General features: G+C 41.4%; 2 protein-coding genes across 2 annotated transcripts in view; one reads left to right on the top strand and one right to left on the bottom strand.

The window, feature by feature from the left end:
- Positions 1–1610, bottom strand: part of atp10d (ATPase phospholipid transporting 10D) — a 42690-nt gene extending 41080 nt beyond the window's left edge. The window contains exon 1 of the mRNA XM_049596235.1: positions 1466–1610. The gene's annotated coding sequence lies outside the window, so the exon portion shown is untranslated. The remainder of the gene's footprint in view (positions 1–1465) is intronic.
- A 466-nt stretch (positions 1611–2076) lies between these two features.
- commd8 (COMM domain containing 8) lies at positions 2077–19690 on the top strand. Its single transcript, XM_049596343.1, has 5 exons — positions 2077–2165; positions 8332–8487; positions 8825–8977; positions 11905–12060; positions 19475–19690. Exons 1-5 carry the CDS (start codon positions 2121–2123, stop codon positions 19493–19495), a joined length of 531 nt encoding a protein of 176 aa, XP_049452300.1. The 5' UTR covers positions 2077–2120; the 3' UTR covers positions 19496–19690.
- The last annotated feature ends 1446 nt before the right edge of the window (positions 19691–21136 follow it).

The following is a 21136-nucleotide window of genomic DNA, read 5'->3' on the forward strand; positions in this document are numbered from 1 at the left end:
GATACCTAACCTGTCAGGTGATGGATTATCTTAGAGAAGAAGAAGAAGTGCTCACTAACATGGATTTTAACAAATTTGTGATCAAAATTTGTATTAAAAAGTCTTAAATCTTTAACTTAAACTGTGAAAAATAGGAGCAAAAACAAAAGTGCTGCTTTTAATTTTTTGTTCAGCCATAATCAGAGAATCAGTGAGGTTCAACAATAATGTTGGGTGATCAATCAGTACTGGTTCACAGTCAGCTCTCCTGTTCATCCCAAAGGTGTAGGTCAGGGTTGCGGTTAAGGCTGTGGGTGGGCCAGTCATGTTTTCTTTATGGAGCTATCTTTATGGAGCTGGCTTTTGGCTTTTTTTGGCTTTTGGGGACAAACACAAACTGTTGATAGAAGGGGGCATGGTATACCCATAAAGCTGTTTCAGCCGTTGCTCAATAGAACTTGGCAGTGCATGTGACACAGCATCAGTGAGCTCTCAGTCAGTGGACCTTATCAGATTTAAACAGCGTGTATTTTTACCAATTATTAGGGGTGGGGAAAAATCCATACAGCGTAGTATCGCAATATTTTTGTGTGGCAATATTGTGTTGTCACACAGTGCCAAGTATCGATAATGGTAATCTCATGGCTGTTTCAGGTCAAACAAAAGATATGCTACTCTTTAACAAAAAGGTCTATCTTTGTTAGGACCCTTTGCACAAGGTTGTTAGACGTGCATAATAATAACCTGAAAACAAACACTTTTAGTGGATGTAAATTGAGGGTTGAAGTTATTACACTGCAACCTGTTTCGCTGCTGCCAACTGCAGCTCTCTTGCTCAGTACTGGACCAGTATCAAAGGTGCTGCTCCAATTAGTCACTGAGACACAAACATGTAGGATCACAAGGTTCAGGCTGAAAATAACAAAGTTACCCTTTAAGTATGGTGATATCATATGGTGGACGGTGACTCCCTCCTGTACCTCTAATCATGGGATATGACACACAGATTTACCATTCCTTTATGATTTATCTGTAAACAATACCAGCACACACTGGATGCATAATTTAATGCAATCTACGCTCACTCCAGTTAAACTTACAACAAAACGCAACATACAAAGCTGCACTAGAGCCTTGTAAACCACGCCTGTTTGCCCAGCTTATCTCAGTAGGGTTTCTAACTGGGGAAAAGTCCCCAAAGAACTCATTTATTGTTTTGTCAATACTCGGTGTTAACGAAACACTGCCTTATATGGGGTCAAAGTTCAGCAGCTGTGCTAACTTCATGTTTATCAAGCAAAGTTTTATCGCGCAAGATGACATGTACGGCCTCAAGTATCGACCCTCGACTACCTGACAACAGTTGATGCAGCAATATGCCTCCAGTTGTTCTCCATTACTGTAATGAATGAGCGCAGCATTCCCGTCTCTTCCTGGAAGAGAGCTGTCTTTATCCACAGCACAAACAGTGACAGGCGACACGTACCCTGCTGTTTATCGCCATATGCTGCCTGTCTTCGGGTGAAGAAAGTCGCTTCGGTCACATCGCCGTTCATCGCCGTGACACGACCTGATACTGCACAAACAAACAGCCTGCCGCAACACAAAGCAGGATGTGAAACACAAGTCGCGGCACGGCTGTGAGAGGTTCCCCTTCCCTTCGGAGCAGCGTCACATTGAAACCCAAAGACACATTGTTAAATTTAGAATTTTTTCGGTATGAAAAGCACATGAGTCATTTTTATGCGAAGTATTACAAAATAGGAATCAGTGGGGCTATGTATTACATTCGGCTTCAAAAAATTATTGTATAAAATGACACTTTATACATTTACAGTTGGTTCACGCCGCCTGTTGCCTCCTTCCTAACGACCAAGGTCACACTCAATTGGTACGTTTTCAGATGAAGTTCGGTGCCTGAGCCAACACCTGTACAATTCTCTATATATTAACCGAGGCGACAATTATTAAGGCAAAACACTGATGTATGTGCCGAATTATGTGTATAGCACAGTGGTATTTCTATCTAGTAACGGTTTATGGAGATGATTAAACTCGTTTTTCCACCCCACGTGAACGCAGCTCACTCTACCATGTGACTCCGATCAGCTGACCAGCAGCAGGCGGAACCAAATGAAAACATGGTGGTGTTACTGAACAGGTTACCAGCAACAGACTGTCTGAAAGTAAGTACCAAGCGTTGAATACAGGAGTAATGACACAACTTTAGTTTTCTAAGTGTGTAATGAAGCATCTGGCGGTGGCACCGCGTAAAATACGGAGATAACAACCACATGTTTTACACCTCTTCACTGACTGCTCCTCACATATATTTCCGACGTACAATAGAGCATACAGTCAGTCATTCAGCAGCAGATAAATACCACCTTTGGCTCTGGTTTTCTGTTACTTACCGAGGCGGTACTGTAAATGATGGGTCATATGTTAAAGACAGACTCGTAACCAGCTGCTGGGCTAAAACACAGCTCCAACATGAGGACTGACACAGTGCAGATTGTATTGTCGCTTCCAACTAATGTGAGGGCTTAAAAGATATTTTATTCCAACGTCTTTATATAGAAAGACTATAGCCTATAGAGTGTGCTACCAAAATAATTGCACATCTCAGTGTCTGATTAATATCAATGAGTGCATTTTAAAGTTATATCATTAACATAATGCATTTAAAACAGAATACAAATTAGCATTCAACAAGATGATGGTTTAGTTTCACAAAATGAATTATTTCAAAATACTGAAGTTTACTTTGTGTCCGTCAAATCACTTACCATCTCACGTCTCCCGGTTTAAAGGCCCAGTGTGTAAGATGTAGGGAGATTGAGTGGCATCTAGTGGTGAGGACTGCACATTACAGCCAGCTGAAACTTCTCTTTGTCGTAATTCCTTCAGTGTTCATTGTTCAGGAGGTTTTTATCTGGAGCAGAATTATCCGTTGTCTTCTTCTTCAAAATAAATGGACCAGGTTATTTAAACCGGTAAAAACACAGAATAAAGCAGTTTCACATTAAAGATACCAGTGTTTTTCCAACATTGTTTGGCATGTTGAGGATGGGCAACTAACCGTGCACCTGCTCGCCTGTATAAAATCAGACTGGGGAGAATTTTACCTATGCCTATGAACATTTTGGAGACAGGAAATCAGTGACACAGATGGTGAGGTGGAAGACGAATTGTAGTAATAGTCAAATCTTTTTTGGTGCACGCCAATTTTGGCTTCTGTCCATACGTACAAATTTATTGTGGATCCTACGCATTATTTTATAAATGAGAGTCCAGGTGATTTAAACCAGTAAAAACACGAAATAAAGCTTTTTCATTTTAGAATTGGATTTTCTCTGACACTTGTTGGAGATGGGTTGCTAAATTAGTACCTGCTAATCTCACCTGTTTTCTCTGATAATTTAAACTGAAGACGTTCAGGAGGTTTTTACTGGAGCCATGTTATCTCCAGAGGTCTCTTTCTCTAAGAAACAAACAGACCTGGTGATTTAACCTGGTAAAAACACTTTTTTTCTGATGCTCTCATTGTGGAAGGGCTACTAATAACGGTAGCTGAAAAGGTGAGAGCCAGTGTTTGGTTTGTCTGTTCTGGGCTACTGTAGAAACACGGTGGTGCAACATGGAGTACTTCCCATTGTAGATATAATCGTCTCTTTCTAAGGTAATGAAAACACAATGATTCTTTTTTTCAGGTGATTACACAATAAAAAACAAAACACACTTATTATATTATATTATATTATATTATATTTACACTGAACAAAAATATAAATGCAACACTTTTGTTTTTGCTCCCATTTTTCATGAGCTGAACTCAAAGATCTAAAACATTTTCTATATACACAAAAGACCATTTCCCTCAAATATTGTTCACAAATCTGTCTAAATCTGTGTTAGTGAGCACTTCTCCTTTGCCGAGATAATCCATCCCACCTCACAGGTGTGGCATATCAAGATGCTGATTAGACAGCATGATTATTGCACAGATGTGCCTTAGGCTGGCCACAATAAAAGGCCACTCTAAAATGTTCAGTTTTATCACACAGCACAATGCCACAGATGTCGCAAGTTTTGAGGGAGCGTGCAATTGGCATGCTGACTGCAGGAATGTCCACCAGAGCTGTTGCCCGTGAATTGAATGTTCATTTCTCTACCATAAGTTGTCTCCAAAGGCGTTTCAGACAATTTGGCAGTATATCCAACCGGCCTCACAACCGCAGACCACGCGTAACCACACCAGCCCAGGACCTCCGCATCCAGCATGTTCACCTCCAAGATCGTCTGAGACCAGCCACCCGGACAGCTGCAGCAACAATCGGTTTGCATAACCAAAGAATTTCTGCACAAAGTGTCAGAAACCGTCTCAGGGAAGCTCATCTGCATGCCCGTAGTCCTCATCGGGGTCTCAACCTGACTGCAGTTTGTCATCATAACCGACTTGAGTGGGCAAATGCTCGCATTCGATGGCGTCTGGCATGTTGGAGAGGTGTTCTCTTCACGGATGAATCCTGGTTTTCACTGTTCAGGGCAGATGGCAGACAGCGTGTGTGGCGTTGTGTGGGTGAGCGGTTTGCTGATGTCAACGTTGTGGATCGAGTGGCCCATGGTAGCGGTGGGGTTATGGTATGGGCAGGCGTATGTTATGGACAACGAACACAGGTGCATTTTATTGATGGCATTTTGAATGCACAGAGATAACGTGACGAGATCCTGAGGCCCATTGTTGTGCCATTCATCCACGACCATCACCTCATGTTACAGCATGATAATGCACGACCCTATGTTGCAAGGATCTGTACACAATTTCTGGAAGCTGAAAACATCCCAGTTCTTGCATGGCCAGCATACTTACCGGACATGTCACCCATTGAGCATGTTTGGGATGCTCTGGATCGGTGTATACGACAGCATGTTCCAGTTCCTGCCAATATCCAGCAACTAGGCACAGCCATTGAAGAGGAGTGGACCAACATTCCACAGGCCACAATCAACAACCTGATCAACTCAATACGAAGGAGATGTGTTACACTGCGTGAGGCAAATGGTGGTCACACCAGATACTGACTGGTTTTCTGACCCCCCCAGACCCCCCCAATAAAGCAAAGCTGCACATTTCAGAGTGGCCTTTTATTGTGGCCAGCCTAAGGCACACCTGTGCAATAACCATGCTGTCTAATCAGCATCTTGATATGCCACACCTGTGAGGTGGGATGGATTATCTTGGCAAAGGAGAAGTGCTCACTAACACAGATTTAGACAGATTTGTGAACAATATTTGAGGGAAATGGTCTTTTGTGTATATAGAAAATGGGAGCAAAAACAAGAGTGTTGCGTTTATATTTTTGTTCAGTGTATATTCCATATCCCCCTAAATCCTACACACTGGACCTTTAATATGTACATCGTTTTTTCATGATCAAGAGATGACTCTTTTTAATCTAGAGATTTGAAAGCAGTCTGCAGCCACCTAAAAATGAATTGACGTCCAACCAACGGAGCAGCAGCAGGAACTCTGACTGGTCAGCTGTTGACCTCTGAGTCCACATGCTAAACACATTGTTTCTGTGCTCAGTCTCAGGATGTTCCTAACAACTGAATTAAATGGAAGTTCACACTCAAGTCAAATAGTCTAAAAGTGAAAACAAAACAGTAGAACAGTAGAAACTTAACACAGTTCAATAAAGTAAAGATGGTCTAAAAAATATTAAAAGAGCCATTTGAAAAGTTTCCATTAACTGTATGTTTCCACGTGTTGTGTTTGCTGTTTCCATGGAGGACCACATTAGAAACTAGTGTTTTTAGTGACGCTTTTAAGTTTTCTCCTCTGGGATTTTTGTGTCATGACACTCCTTTGAGTCATTTTGCTTTCAAATTCCCAATAAAAATCAAATGAAATTGCTAATCACATCTTTCATTAACCAAATCATATTTTAAATGCTGCTTTGCACCATGCATAATGAACATTGCACAGTATCCCACAAAACATGACAACAATTCACTGTATAAAAGTTAAAGTTAAAATAAATCTTTGAATAATAAGTACAACAGTTGTACAAAATATAATTATTGTAATATAAGTTTAGTGAGTAGGGTAACAGCGTTAACTAGGTTGACTAATCACGTAGTTCCTCTCACACTCCAAAGCCAAGCAGGTTTGGTGATTTGGAAACTCTTATGCATTAAAGTGGGGGGTTTTTTTTGTGTGTGTGTGTGTGTGTGTGTGTGTGTTGCTCTGTGACAAACTTGTCCAGTGGTGTACACTGCCTCTCTCTCAATGCATGCTGGGATACCCAGTCAGTTTCAAATCATAGTTAAAGCAATGTACCCATATGGGGGACAGATGGGAGCTGATTTCATAGCCCAACAGTCAAAATAACCTTTTTGGACAAAGTTTATAATAATTAAAAACTAGAATTACGGGCAGGCAGTTGTATGGCTTTGTAAGTCAAGTTGCAGTCATAGCTTACATCCATGACTGTCTAGACTCATATGTAGCCATGACAGTAGACAATGCTTCAAATGTGGATGTTGCTGCAAAGAAGCTACATATTCTAAAACGTCAATACTTCACACTCATCTTCAACCCAACACCACAGAAGAGCTATACAATTAGCACTGTTTCAAGGTGGGCACCCAAGATTAGTGTCACCAATTCAGAATCTGAGCAAATGTCTCCCCTTGTGTTCCTGAGATATGACATTAATCAATGGCCATCATCATATCTGATTAGACATTTGTGTAAAACTTTACATAATTAATAAGGATTCTTGAGTTATGGTCAAAAACATGTTTTGAGGTCACAGTGACCTTGACCTTTAACTACTTAATTCAGATCAGTTCATCCTTGGGTCCACGTTGATGTTTGTGCCAAATTAAGGAAATTCCCTCAAGGCCTTCTTTAGACATCGCATTCACCATAATGAGACAGGGCTACGTTTCATTATTTCTACATGCCCTCATTGACTTCCCCTCTGCACTAGCCCTCTGGGGAATCCCTGCTGCCATTGTAACTGCCATTCAATGTGTTTGAAAACCTGAGGTGAACTTGTTGAGATCTTCTATCGGAGGGCTACGTAATCGAGTGAAATGATCACTCTAGAGGTCTATGTCACCCAAAATGCATTGCAGTTATGTATTGGATGCAAGGAAAATACATCCATGGTTAGGAGGCAGTAATGTATGTAAAACTGGTTGCACCACCTGCAGACAGTGAAGCTAAATTGGAAAATAAATCAAATAAAAATAAAATGAAATAAATTCACAGCGGCACGGTGGTGTGGTGGTCACAGCTAGAGGGTTGCCGGTTCGATCCCGGGTGTGGGAGCCCTTCTGTGCGGAGTTTGCATGTTCTCCCCGTGTCAGCGTGGGTTCTCTCCAGGCACTCCGGCTTCCTCCCACAGTCCAAAGACATGCAGATTGGGGACTAGGTTAATTGGTGACTCTAAATTGTCCATAGGTGTGAATGTGAGCGTGAATGGTTGTTTGTCTCTATGTGTCAGCCCTGTGATAGTCTGGCGACCTGTCCAGGGTGTACCCTGCCTCTCGCCCGATGTCAGCTGGGATAGGCTCCAGCCTCCCCATGACCCTCAAGAGGATGAAGCGGTTAGAAGATGAATGAATGAATAAAATAAATTCACGATTCAACATGCTTTTCAGTTTCAGTTTTTCTAATATATATTATAGGTCTGTATATATAGGTAGACCTCCACGTGTTCAGATTCACTCGACTATCAGCAGATCTTCAGAAAATCTCTAATAGCTTGATATTTAACTGGAAAAACCTCACATAACAAATTGCACAAAAAAGCAGAATAGCACTGATCCTGAAACAAACAGTCGATCCACAATAGTTGAGCTGAAAAATGAATGTGAGAAGGTGCATTGCATTTAAATCCCCCATTCCTCTCCGGCCTACTTTCCCTCAGCTCTCCAAGCGGCCTCCATGCAACATAAAGCTGTAATGTAATGCCAAAGGCTGAGGGTAAATGAAAGAGGGCATGTGGAACTGCTAATGAAATGCAGCAAAGGTCACAGTGATCTCGACCTCTGACTACCAAAATCTGATCAGTTCATCCTTGAGTCTAAGTGGACGTTTGTGCCACATTTGAGGAAATTCCTTTAAGGCGTTCCTAAGATATCTCATTCACGAGAATGGGACTGCCGGATAGATGGAAGACCCAAAGACATAATGCCTGTGGCTATGGCTATCGCCGGTGCTCAGGCATACGAAACAAAAAAATGACAAAATTCAGATTCCCAGGGACTAGCTTGTTTTTGTTTCACACTACCAAATGACAAACCGCGGTCCTGACAGTATTGTCTGCTATGTAGTTGTGTCACAGGGTGGTGGATGGACTGTGTGGGCGGGAGCCTCCTCGCAGGGCAGATTACAGCACCACCTGGAGCCTGGAGGAGTGGCTGGAGCTGCTCAACTCCCTGACTGCCCTGTTCCGCCTGGCAGTGGGGAGCAACAGCTCTGATGAAGAGGTGAGAGAGCAACACCACATAATGGACTATTTTAGCCAGGGTTGTAGTCGCCATTTGGAATGAAGATGAAAATAAAGTTGCCTTTAATTACTGCACTATATGGTATTATTAACAATTATTAACAAGGTTATTGCATGATGTGCGCAGACCGTATTACTGGGTTGGGGATTTAAATGCTGAGTTTTGTCACATCCATCTGTAGAATATCTGTTTATACAGCACGCAGGCTGTGTGAATGAAGCACATGGTTTGACTCTCAGCAGCAGTTCTCCAGTAGCTGGATGTGCGGCTGCTCTCAGGTCAGATTCTTAGCTTTCCTCCTGCTGGCTGTGTACAGGTGCTGGCAGGGCTGTCAGATGTGGGCAGCAGCCATGCTGAGGCTGTGCTGAATGTGCTGAGAGCCAGACAGGAGGAGATCCGCGACGCTCTGCTGGACAGAACCAACTCCATCTCCTCTGCCACTCTGCAGGACTTTGACTGGCAACTTAAGGTGGCTTAATGCTCTGTTCTTCAGGGTTTAATTGGCTTTACTTGGTATTTCTAATGTGTTTCTAATGTGAGTGTCAAAACTGGATTAACATTATACTTTAAAGTCAATGAAAAGAAGTGAAAGCACCTGCACACTTTTCTCTCCTGCAAACACCTAGTTTTAAGCTTTCAGTGCTCTGATGAAATTTCTTCATCAGAGTGTGATACTAAGCAAACTCAGAACAAATGGCCTTTTGCAGGGGAGGAGTTAACAGTCAGCACACCTGAGCTGATAGCAGGAAGTCTGAAACACACTTATTATAAATGCTTACTATTTAAACCTGCATCTTTTTGCATGTTCACATTTGAAAGAACTACCTAATGTAAGACAGAAAGGCCTAACATAGAAGGGTTAACTTGAACCGAAGGCTCTAATACAATCACAAATACAGAGCGAACACAAATAATGATATATTAATGGAATCTGGTACAGAAGAATGACATAGAAAAAATGTCTGAGGTATGAATCTATTAAAGTTCTCTATTATGGAATCAAAAAGAAGGCAAAAGTATTTGAATTTTAACTGCCATTGAATACTTAATGTTAAAATTTAAATACCACTAAATTCTTGCCATTGGAATTTTTAACTGTGAAAACCAAGTATCTAAATTTATTTGTTCTGCATTCACCTGTTTGAAGTTAAAATGTGAATTTCTCGATTTGCAATTTCAAAAAAGCAGAAATTGAACATATTTGTCTTTCAGTGTTCACAAATTGAGATTCAAAAGTTCAAGTTTCAGAATTAAAGAAACAAACAAACAAACAAAATAGTTTCAGTTTCCTCAAAATTGATTGGTTAAAGTCAGATCTAAAAATTCAAGTTTCAGAATTTCAAAAAACAAAAACAAAAAAATAGTTTCAGTTTGCTCAAATTTAATTGGTTAAATTCAGATCTAAAAATTCAGCTTATGAAAATTCAAATAGCAACATCCAGGCTACCCAGGACAACCTTGACAGGCAATAGAGCCTGAATGTGTTGACCAATCAAATTTGACTGATGTTCTTTTTGAATTTTTTTTTCAACTTGAAATCTTAGATCTAAATTTGACCAATTGAATTTAAGCTGCCTAAATCTATTTTTTGTAATCATGTACCGTATTTTTCCAAATAATAGCCCAGGCGTTTATTTCACAAAATTAATTTTGACCCCAGGTGTTTAAATGAACCAGGCGGCTATTTGCTCAAGGCTTTTAATTTTTTTTTTGCACCGACCTGCACCAGGCCGTTATTTGGTTACAGTTCCTGTCCAGTATGTTTTTAGTGCAAAAATACTGTATAATGTAGGGGTGAGTGCTTGTACAAAAATCTCTAAACATTTAGAGTGGGTCATTTTTTTCGTGTACACGGGTTTCACCACTGGGTGGTGCTATTGCATTATACCAGTAAAGCCCCAGTTATCCGAATACCAACCGAACGGGCCATTTAACCAACAGTTACAGGCCGCCACACCTAAATATCGCCATTCCCAACGGTCCGCCATCCTGAATTCTGGTCCCTGAGTCCTGACAGTAAGCTATGGCGAGCCTGTAGAAGCCGTATTCCCCATGCATGTCAGTGATTTTCACCGGGGACGCACGTGAGTAATTCATGCTGACAATACCTGTTTTTCAGCAAACTCTTCTGGTAATTTCATTAAAAGGCATGGCATATAGGTCCACAGTAACTTATTATTATTATTATTATTATTATTATTGGGTCTTATAAGAGTGAGCTACAATGAGTACATCAAATCACAGCATTCGCAGTGAGAGGAAACGGAATTGCGTGCGCTTTTACACACACACGGGTGTAGGTGATCACGGATATTTGATGTGGGAAAGATGTAGCCAGATGTATTACCTGTTTTAGATACGTGGCTGTCTGTCCGTCCGTCTGTCTGTAGCACGAGTCATGTGCACCACTTCACCACCGACTCCTGTGTAAAAGCGCAAACAGTCCCTCAAGGAGGGACAGCCATGAGGCAATGGATGAGGAAATAATTGCCCGGGCGTTTAATCGGATGGGCGTTTAATACGCAAAATGGGGTCAAACCCCCGGCGGCTATTAGGTGCCCTGCGGCTATTTGCCACTGAGCAACTATTTGGAAATATACGGTAACTTGAATTTTTGGATCTGAATTTGTGAACATTGAAAAAGAAGGAAAAACTTTTATTTAGTTTTTGAAATTTCAAATGAAGAAGTTTTGCATTATATACTTACATTAATTACATTATGTAATTTTAAAGAGGTTCATTTCACCAAAATTCTGAACAAATAAATTAAGATAGGTGGTTGCCAAAGTAAAATATTTCAATGCAATGAATTCAGTGTGATTTAAATTGCAATATTAAGTATTCAGTGGCTGTTGCTATTAAAATAGTTGTGTCTCTTATTAGCTTCCTTACTCTCTGGAAGATTTGTTTTCCAGTAATGCCTGCTGGAGGAGCTTTATCATTTCACTTGAAGACAGTGACGGTCAGTGGGTCACCAAGTGTTGCTATTTTGAAGCATAGTTATTTGCATTTATGTCACTCAATTAAAACCACATTTATTTGAGACACGGGGCATTTTCAAAAGCTAATAATATTTAATTGATCAACTACAAGGGCACTACAAGGGTGCAGACCTCTGCCAAGGCTAAATGCCTCAATATTACCTTAAATATTTTGTGAAACTGAAGACGCAATATACAACATTCAGAAATTTACTGTGGCAGCAAACAACTATTTTTCATGACCCTACTGGCCAGCTAGTCACCGCTGCCCAGTGCTCATATGGGACGGTTTGGTCTAAGTCCATGGTCTCTGTAAACACAGGCATGGTGAAATACTGTCTGTCCCTGCAGTGCTGCTCTGTCTTACTTTCACCTCCTGTGTTTCCTGTCCCTGTCTCCTGTCCTCTCTCTGCAGTTAGCTCTGTCCAGTGATAAGATCTCGTCTCTCAACACTCCTCTGCTCAGTCTCAGTCTGGATGTGAGAGAGAACAGAGCCCTTCGGACCGTCACCATGGAGATGAACAGAGAGGAGTTAAACACACTCATCAGTTCACTAGAGGCTGCTAATAAGGTAAACACACACACACACACACACACACACACACACACACACACACACACTAAATACGTTAATAGTTTTGGTTAGTTAATCAATAGATTAGTCTGCGAACATTAAAATACTTTTATTTTTAATTTGTCAAAGTTGCAACTGACAGAAAAAAAGTTTCGGAATGGATACAACAGAACCAGACATAACGTCTTTCTTTGTTACACGCATTTTTCTTCCTTACCCACGATGCAACTTGACCGCAAACAGTTTCAAACTTGTAGGCCAAATCCAAATGTTCACCTTCCGGACCTGCGGACGAAGCCCTCTCAGACTGCAGTGGCACCTCCTGTGAGGTGTTCTGTCTGCAAAGGTGCCAGACTGCAACGCTATAAAAGCCACAGATAGACATGTTTGTTTCACTTGTTGCCTAGGAAACCTTAGAGCGACAGCTACAGTCACGGACATGGGGATCGCTGCTGTCATATTCCTCAAGCAAAATGATGAATAGTATCTGCTCATCTGTTCCTGCAGATAACAAAATATAAATCCCCCTGTTAAGGCTTTTTTGGGACTAAACAAAATGATATTGATACATTTCTATACAACACATAGGCTACACACATTCAAATACAGAAATGTTTGCAAATAAGGATCAAACTATGACTCAATAAATTGGGTATTACTTACACTAGAAACACACTGGTCGTTTTTTGGTCATTTTTTAGTTCAGTGAAGTCTGTGCCCCAGTCAGACTCTCTGGAAGGCTGCAGATCGTGGAAGCATTGTAGCGCAGTTCAAGTGAGATACGACCATAGGAGATGATGAGGACATTTTAAAAATTGCAGAATGGAACAAATAGGTAATATAATGAAAACAATTCTTCTTCAGTATGTCTCGATGTATTTAATGGCCTCATACACCACCATCCACAATGCTGCCAAAGTTAAGGTGCTTTGTGCAGTTGTGACTCAACTGATCTCACTTGAGGACATTTATCAAACTTAACACAGCTCTGTCAGGGGACAATAAAGCCTGACACAACTTTTTGCCTCTGCGCCAGTAATAGCCGTGGCCAGAGGCATTATCTTTTGGGGTTGTGTGTCCATCCGTCTTATTCTCATGGACTCAGTATGTCAGGAAAGCCTTGAAGGAATTTCTTCAAATTTGATGATACAGTGGTGGAAAAAAGTTTTCGGACACCCCATGCATTTGTGAAATATTGCATTAAGAATCACTCTTAGGTCTTCAAGTGCAATTTCTTTTAGTACAGTCACAGCCAAAATACTAAATAAATCCTAAAAAAGTCATTAAAACTTAAAATTGATTGGTTCCTTAAAAATACATAAGAAATTTTGAGTATTGGGTCATTTTGGTACCAGTGATGAAGGTCGTTCTTTTTATTAAAAGACACAATTTTTGTTGCCAAGCTTCGTGTCTACATAAAGCCAGCATATTTGAAAGTTCTTCAGACACAAAAATGGCTAAAACAAGGAACCTAACGCAGGAAACATGCCTGAAGATCAAGATTCTCAGCCAGGAAGGGTACAGCTGCCGCCAGATAGCCAGGAAGTGCAGATGCAGTCCTTCAGCAGTTGGATACACTCTGCAGAAATACAGACGAACCAACAGCTTGGAAGACAAACCAAGATCTGGGCGTCAAGGGTTTCTTCAGCAAGAAATGACCGCATCCTGATCCGCATGTGCAGGCAAAACCGCCGAATGACATCACAGGAGCTTCAGCAGCAGTGGTCAAACCAAACTGGTGTCCAGTGTTCCACCCGCACTGTGCGTGGCCGACTTTTAGATCATGGCTTAAGGTCCTACAAGGCTATCAAGAAGCCCCTGATCAATGAGAGACAGAGGTTAGCCCGGTGTCGTTGGGCCCAGGCACACAAGAACTGGACAGCCAGGAATTGGAAGAAGATTTTGTGGTCAGATGAGTCCAGTTTCCAGCTTTATCTTCCTCCTACTAATGTGAGGGTACGCAGAAGGCCAGGCGAAGCATTATCTCCAGCATGTACAGTACCTACTGTCAAGCATGGTGGAGGCAGTATCATGGTTTGGGGATGCATGAGTGCTGCTGGTGTTGGTCATCTCACTGTCTGTGATGGCACATTGAACTCTACCAAGTATTGTACCATTCTCCAAACCCACATGCTCCCTTCTGCGTGCACTGTTCCGTCGAGGTAAAAACTGGATGTTTCAACAAGATAATGCCCCTTGCCACACATCCAAGGCCAGTAGAACTTGGCTGCAGGAGCACAGTATCCAGGTCTTAGAGTGGCCAGCTCAATCCCCGGACATGAGCCCCATTGAAAATCTGTGGTGGATTATCAAAAGGTCTGTTTCAAAGCATAAACCAAAGAATTTAGAAGAATGAAAAGCAGTAATTCAAGAAGAATGGGACAAGATTACCCCTCAACAGTGTGAAAGGCTCGTGGGGAACATGCCAGCCAGGATTAGAGCTCTACTACGTGCCAATGGCAGGACTACTAAATATTAATTTGATGATGTGATGGTTTATTTATTTTTTGTCCAGTTTTGAACACATTCTCTGTTGTTTGTTGACTTTGATACCGACAGTGTTGAGAACTGACATATTGAAACTGTCAAGAATTTAGTTTTGTTAGTTTTTCTTGTAAACAATAAATAAAACAATATAATTTGTATTTGTTTGTATCTGTCTAATGCAGCCACACCTTTTGAAACACAAAAAAGATTTTTCCACAAATATTTCATGATAATATTTGAGATTGTGTAAAATTTTAAGGGTGTCTGAAAACCTTTTTTCCACCACTGTAGCTGTGGCCACAGGCATTATGGTTTTGTTTGTCCATCTGTCCGTCAGTCCCATTCTCGTGAACTTGATATCTTTGGAACGCCTTGAAGGAATTTCCTCAAATTTGGCACAAACTACCTCTAGGGCTCAACGATGTGAGATTTTGGTGGTCAGACGTCACTGTGTCCTCACGAAACTTGTTTTTGGCCATAACTCAAGAATTCATGTGCTAATTATGACGACATTTTACACAAACATCTAGAAGGACAAAATGATGAAGTGATGACATGTTATATCCAAAAGGTCAAAGGTCAGCTTCAGTGTGACATCATAATGTTCTGCTGGAACACTTTTCTGGCCATTACTCAACGTCATATCTCAGGAACAGAAGGGGAGACATTTGGTCAGATACAGAATTGATGACACTAATCTTGGATGTCCACCCTGAAACTGTACTGCTCCTGTGCTGCTGGGTTGAAGATATGTGTAAAACATCCATGTTTTAGTTCAGTTCAAATAAACACAAGAAGTTTGTGCTCTAGAGAAAGGATCAACACTCAGTGAAAAACCTAGGCCCTATGATAAGCTAATATGGCAAGGCTTAACTATACAGACCAATGAGCAGTGATAACTAGCATGTCTTTGGGGTCATCGGGTAGGAACCTCCTTTCACCAGTGTTTTGTCTAGTTGGTCCCACAACACCTCCAGGAGGCTAGACAGTGATCTCTAGCATCCCAGAGACACTCACCTAATGCCAGGTCTCACTGCTCCCCGCACCAACCCAATAACCTCCTTTACCTTACTTACACATAGCTTTCTCAGCCCAAATAGCACTGCCACCTTCAACCAAACCCAGGCTCCGTACATGCCAGCTCCAGGTAGAAGCAGGGCTGATACTACCTTTCCTAGCACATTCACCATACTCTATTTCACACGCTACATAGCATAACTACAATATAAGCTAAAGTTAAAGGAGCTAAATGAACTGACAGGATCAGCAAACACACTCACCTTGCCGCATGGCCTCAAACAAAATGGATTCAAATAGGCCACTCCCACACTTAAATACTTCCTCTTCCTGGACTTCCTCCTGAGAGGAAGTGGATCTCTCCACCTGATCTCAAGGAGTTATGTGCCCTGCTTAGTAGTTCTCCCTGCTGGCCCCCAACTGACATTATTTCTTCTCTTATAGATCCACTGGCTACATTTAATTGCTTCATCTGACATTTCCCTCACTGTCTTCCTCAAACTCTGTCCCCGCACTCCGGGTTCCCCCAGGAGCGAGACAGCTGATCTTGCTATGAATCCCCTACACCCCACTTCCACTGGACAAATCCTAGTTTTCCATCCTCACTGCTCAGCTTCTGCTCCTAAGTCTGCATATCTAAGCTTTTTTCTTTCATAGGCTTCTTTCACTGAGTCTTCCCAAGGAACTGTCAGCTCAATGAAATAAACTATCCGTTGACTCACTGACAAGCTAACTTTACAGCCTGACAAAATATGCTTTAAGGTTGCGGTACGTGAACACAATGGGCATGATGGGTCCCCATTTACCCACAGTTTTAGGTTCTGGGGGGTTGGTAACACATCGTATGTAGCCCCTACCAGGAATCTAATATGATTCTCCTCCATACTCCACAGGTCCCTCCAACTAAGCTTCCTCTTCTCTACACTTTCCCAATTCAACCACTGTCCCTGTTTAGCCTGGGCCACTACCTTTGCACCCCTTAGCATCTCTTCCTGTCTACGTTTCTGTTCTACAACCAGCTTTCTTTTATCTTTGAGACCTGCTTTATTCCATACCGGTTTGCCTGAGCCAAGCCCCAGGCCTCCCGGCCAAACTGAACATTACCTACAAACTCTGCATGTTTTAGAATATGTAGCTTTTTTGCAGCAACACGTTTATTTGAAACATTGTCAGATGTCTTGGCTGCATATGAGTCTGGACAGGTTGTAAACTGTAACTGCAACAGTATTGTTCCTGAAGGCATACGACCACAAGGTGGTAAATCTAGTTCTCACATATGCCAGTGTGTGTTTCACAGTGGTGCTATTTCAAATTTCGGACATTTCATACATGAAATTTTAAAAATGAAGTGAATGAGGTAGTAGATATTCATTAGGTATCAGAATGTAATAGAAGAAACACTGCCACCGTTTAAACACTAGATGGTGGCATTGTTACAGCAGGAAGCCATCATGACTGTGAGGATGCACTGAAGTATGTTAAATCAGTATAGTTCTGTGATACTGCCTCAAAAACATTATTATTATTATTAATTTTTTTTACATTCAAATTCTGTGCACGCGCACACACACACACACAACTTTGTCAAAACACACTGAATTCAAAATCAAATTCCACAGTAGTAGGAGTATGAGTTATTATTATTATTTTTTCCATTATGATCATTGTTATTGCTCCACTTGCATATTTGTGAGGTGTTTAAAAACATTTCCATCTTCAGTGGAAACCAATGGGCTGGAGCTGAGAGAAACAGACAGGCAGTCAAACAGTATCAAGACGGCCTAACACACTGTTGGTTTGGGTCTTCAATGTGACCTATTAACAATAAGGAAAATATATGCTATCTCCATGTTCCTTTGAAACATTAGTTTCTTTTCTGGGGCAGAACTCCAGAACAAGCTTAAAATAACACATTGTACATACCAGTACCTCATTAAGTTACTCTTGCCAGTGTGTTAGCACACAGTTAATTATTTCCACATCCAGCAGACACCAAGCAAAACTGGCAGTCATTTGGAGTCCATCTAATCACTGTAAGTCCAATATTCACTCTCCTTTTATTAACAACAACAGCAGCAACAACAATAATACATCAGACTTATATAGTGCTCCTCAAAGACTTTTTATATAGACTCAATACGGTCTAACTCCAAAGTCGTCGAATACTGGCACTTGGTCAGTGGCCTCCAGCATCAGGCACTGATGAATAAAGCTGTCCTTTCACGTCGACATGATACACTTACAGTAGACATTACTCTGTGACGGCACCAGTCAGGGGAAAACATGGCTGGATAACAATGTAAGTTAAGGAAGAGACACTCCAAGTAAGGCTGGCAGGAGGGGTGTTGGATGGGTCCAGCAACCACCGACTTTCACCCTGAGGGTCAATGTTCACTTTACTTATGAATCTAAACCCAAACCCTGTTCTTTTGTCCTAAATCCAACCCAAGCACGTGGTGGCGAAACATAACCATGGGCATTTGTTGCTGAAGGAAAAAAATGTCAGTTCACAGTGTTCCACCGATGCAGTGCTTTTACTTTGACAAAGACTGTATGCAAACTGTACATTTCCTGTGAAAATGGACGTGTATTTTGAAAACAGACAATGCATGTGACACGCAGAAGTTCAGCAACTAACACACCTAGGGTACCTTGCAAGTCATGACCAAATGTCGATATGTGACAAGGTCAGAGTGGAAATGTGTCGACAGGGAAGGATACATGTAAAAAAAAAAAAAAAAAAAAGAACAAAACAAGAAAAAACAGTCAAATATTTAATAAAGGCAATAAAATAAAATGAAAGCATTGGGGTGAGGGGTGTTGGCCAGGGAGGGCCTTTTTGAACGTTGACAGTGTGGGGGCATTGTTGATGTGATTTGGTGGTGAGTTCCACAGAGAGGGGGCAGCAACACAACACAAAACGCCCTGTTACACCAGGCTTGGCACTTAGTCCAGGGAGTTAGAAGGAGGTTAGCATCGGCAGAGTGGAGACATTATGACGGGGAATGCTGGTGGAGGAAGTAGAATCTTGAAGTTTATCCTATTTTTAACTGGGAGCCAGTGGAGGTCATGGGGGACTGAGGTGATGTGGTCACATGAGCAGGTACTGGTGAGCAAGTGCGCATCAGAGTCCTGTACAAACTGAAGTTTGTTAAGGACAGTGTTTGTGGTGCCGTAGAGGCCACTGTAGTGAAGCCTGGATAAGTGTTTCTGCAGCAGTAGACGACAGTAAGGGTCAGAGGTGGACAATATTATGGAGGTAAAAGAAGGCCAATGGTTACGACTTCCGACTTTGTTGAATGTCAGAAGATTTATTTGCATCCATGTTTTAATGTCCATCAGGCAGGTGGTGAGGGTGGAGTGAGTGGTCGCAGTGATGGTCTTGGAGTGGAGGTAGAGTTGAGTATCATCTGCATAAAAGTGAAACTGGAGGCCATGGTTGCAGAGGATCCACCAACTCTTGGGGAAAAATATCTGTATATCTAGCTACTATTGCTCCATTATGTTCACCAGCTAGTCTCTCTGTGTCTGTCAGAGAGTGTACAGAGCTTTCTTACTAAAAAGAGCTGCCAGCTGCTGTTGGAAATAAAACTGAGTGGTGAGAGGGAGCTTAAACAGTAAGGTTGAGGGCATTAAACCAAACCAACAAAGAGCTGAAAAACTCCATTCACTGAGGAGAACATGCAGCGTTACATATCCTCATTATTAAGTTAAAATGAGTAGCTTTAAAGGTACTAAAACTTTTTTAAAATGTTGGCTGAGTATTTCTAGCCTAAGGTAATAGTGTGGTGTCCTTAAACCTAACCTTTGCAGCATTTTACCAAACTGTAAACCATCTGACTTTATGTGAGTAGTGAGAATCTGCTCTTAATCAGAATGATTTATGCAGTATATTTGTGTCTTACAGGTGGTGCTGCAGCTGAAATGATGGAAAGATTGTGGACCACTGATCCCATTTAAACTCATCTAAAGAACTTCTCTGCCTTGATGGAGATAGTTTTTTAGACATCATGACGTACTATATGTATTTGAGCAGTTGAACACTGATAACTGGCCATTTGTTTTTGCAATGCACTGTGTTATATCGTGAACATGTCAAAGTAAACGTTTCTTTACCTTTTGATTCTGCTGAATTTTTATTTAACTAGTGTGTATGCCTCCATGCTGGTGATAGGCATGGCCAGAGGCATTGTTTTTGGGGTTTTCGTCTGTCTGTTCCTCTGTCCGTGTAACACATTCTCGTGAATGCAATGTCTCAAGAACACCTTGAGGGATTTCTTTCAGATTTTGGACTCAGTGATGAACTGATCACAATTTGGTGGTCAAAGATCAAGGTCAGTGTGACCTCACTACTGTCTCATTCTCTTTACACGATATCTTAAGAAGGCATCATGGAAATATCCTCAAATTTGGCACAAACGTCCACTTGAACGCAAGTGTAAACTGATTAGAATTCGCACATGTCACTGTGACCTCGCAAAACATGTTTTTGGCCATAACTCAAGGATTGATTATGACAAAATTTCACACAAATATCTAAATAAATAAGTGAAGTGATGACATTTTATATCCAAAATGTCAAAGGTTAACTTTACTGCTACATCATGATGTTCTGCAACAGTTTTCTGGCCATTATTCAATGTCATATCTCAGGAACAGAAGGGGAGACATTTGGTCAGACACTTAATTGGTGGCACTAATCTTGGGTGCCCACCTTGAAACTGTGCTGATTGTACAGATCCTCTGTGCTGCCAGGTTAAAGATGTGTGTAAAGCATCCATGTTTTAGAATATGGTGCGTCTTTACAGCAACATTTGAAGTATGGCTACATATGAGTCTGGACAGACAACTTGACTGGTTTGCAGAGGCATACAACTATGAGGTCGTAATTCTGTTTACAAATAGTAGAAAAAACATGACATATGGTGTTCAGTATTGGCAGACTGGGTGGGTTACTTTTTGTCAGCCAAATTTGGCAACAACGATGGTGTTAGATACCACACCGTGTCGATAGTAGGTTGTAGTGATGCTGCCTTTCTGCTGTCGTGATGAGTGGTGTACCACAGAGAGCAGGTTTGAGGCCAGTTTTTCCCATTTCCAGCACCATTAGGGCAGAGCAATAACACATGAATGTTTAAATGAGTTATGTAACAGAGAAAAGGTAGTGTTTAATCATTTGTTACATGTTTCAAATAGGAGATCATTAACTTTTATAAGTTCTATGTGAACCTTGGAAAGTGAGCATAAAGTTTTATCACACTCGCTTTCATAGACATTTTTTGAGACTGCAGAGAAGCACCACATGCAGCTGGTGAGGTGGAAACATGGACCATGCAGAGTGTGATGATGGAGATCCAATCGAGGACACATTCTGCTTATCAGCGGGCCAGCCAATCTTATCCCAAGAACATATATCTATAAAACAAGTCATTGAAATGACTGAAGACATCTGGGCTGCTACAATTCAACCAACTCTGTCCATTCATTCATCCATTATCTGTAAACACTTGTCCTTTACAGGGTGGGGGAGGGGCACCCTGGACATGTCGCCAGTCACAGGGCTGACACA

This window comes from Epinephelus fuscoguttatus, linkage group LG14 (assembly GCF_011397635.1).
Source record: "Epinephelus fuscoguttatus linkage group LG14, E.fuscoguttatus.final_Chr_v1".
Taxonomy (NCBI): domain Eukaryota; kingdom Metazoa; phylum Chordata; class Actinopteri; order Perciformes; family Serranidae; genus Epinephelus; species Epinephelus fuscoguttatus.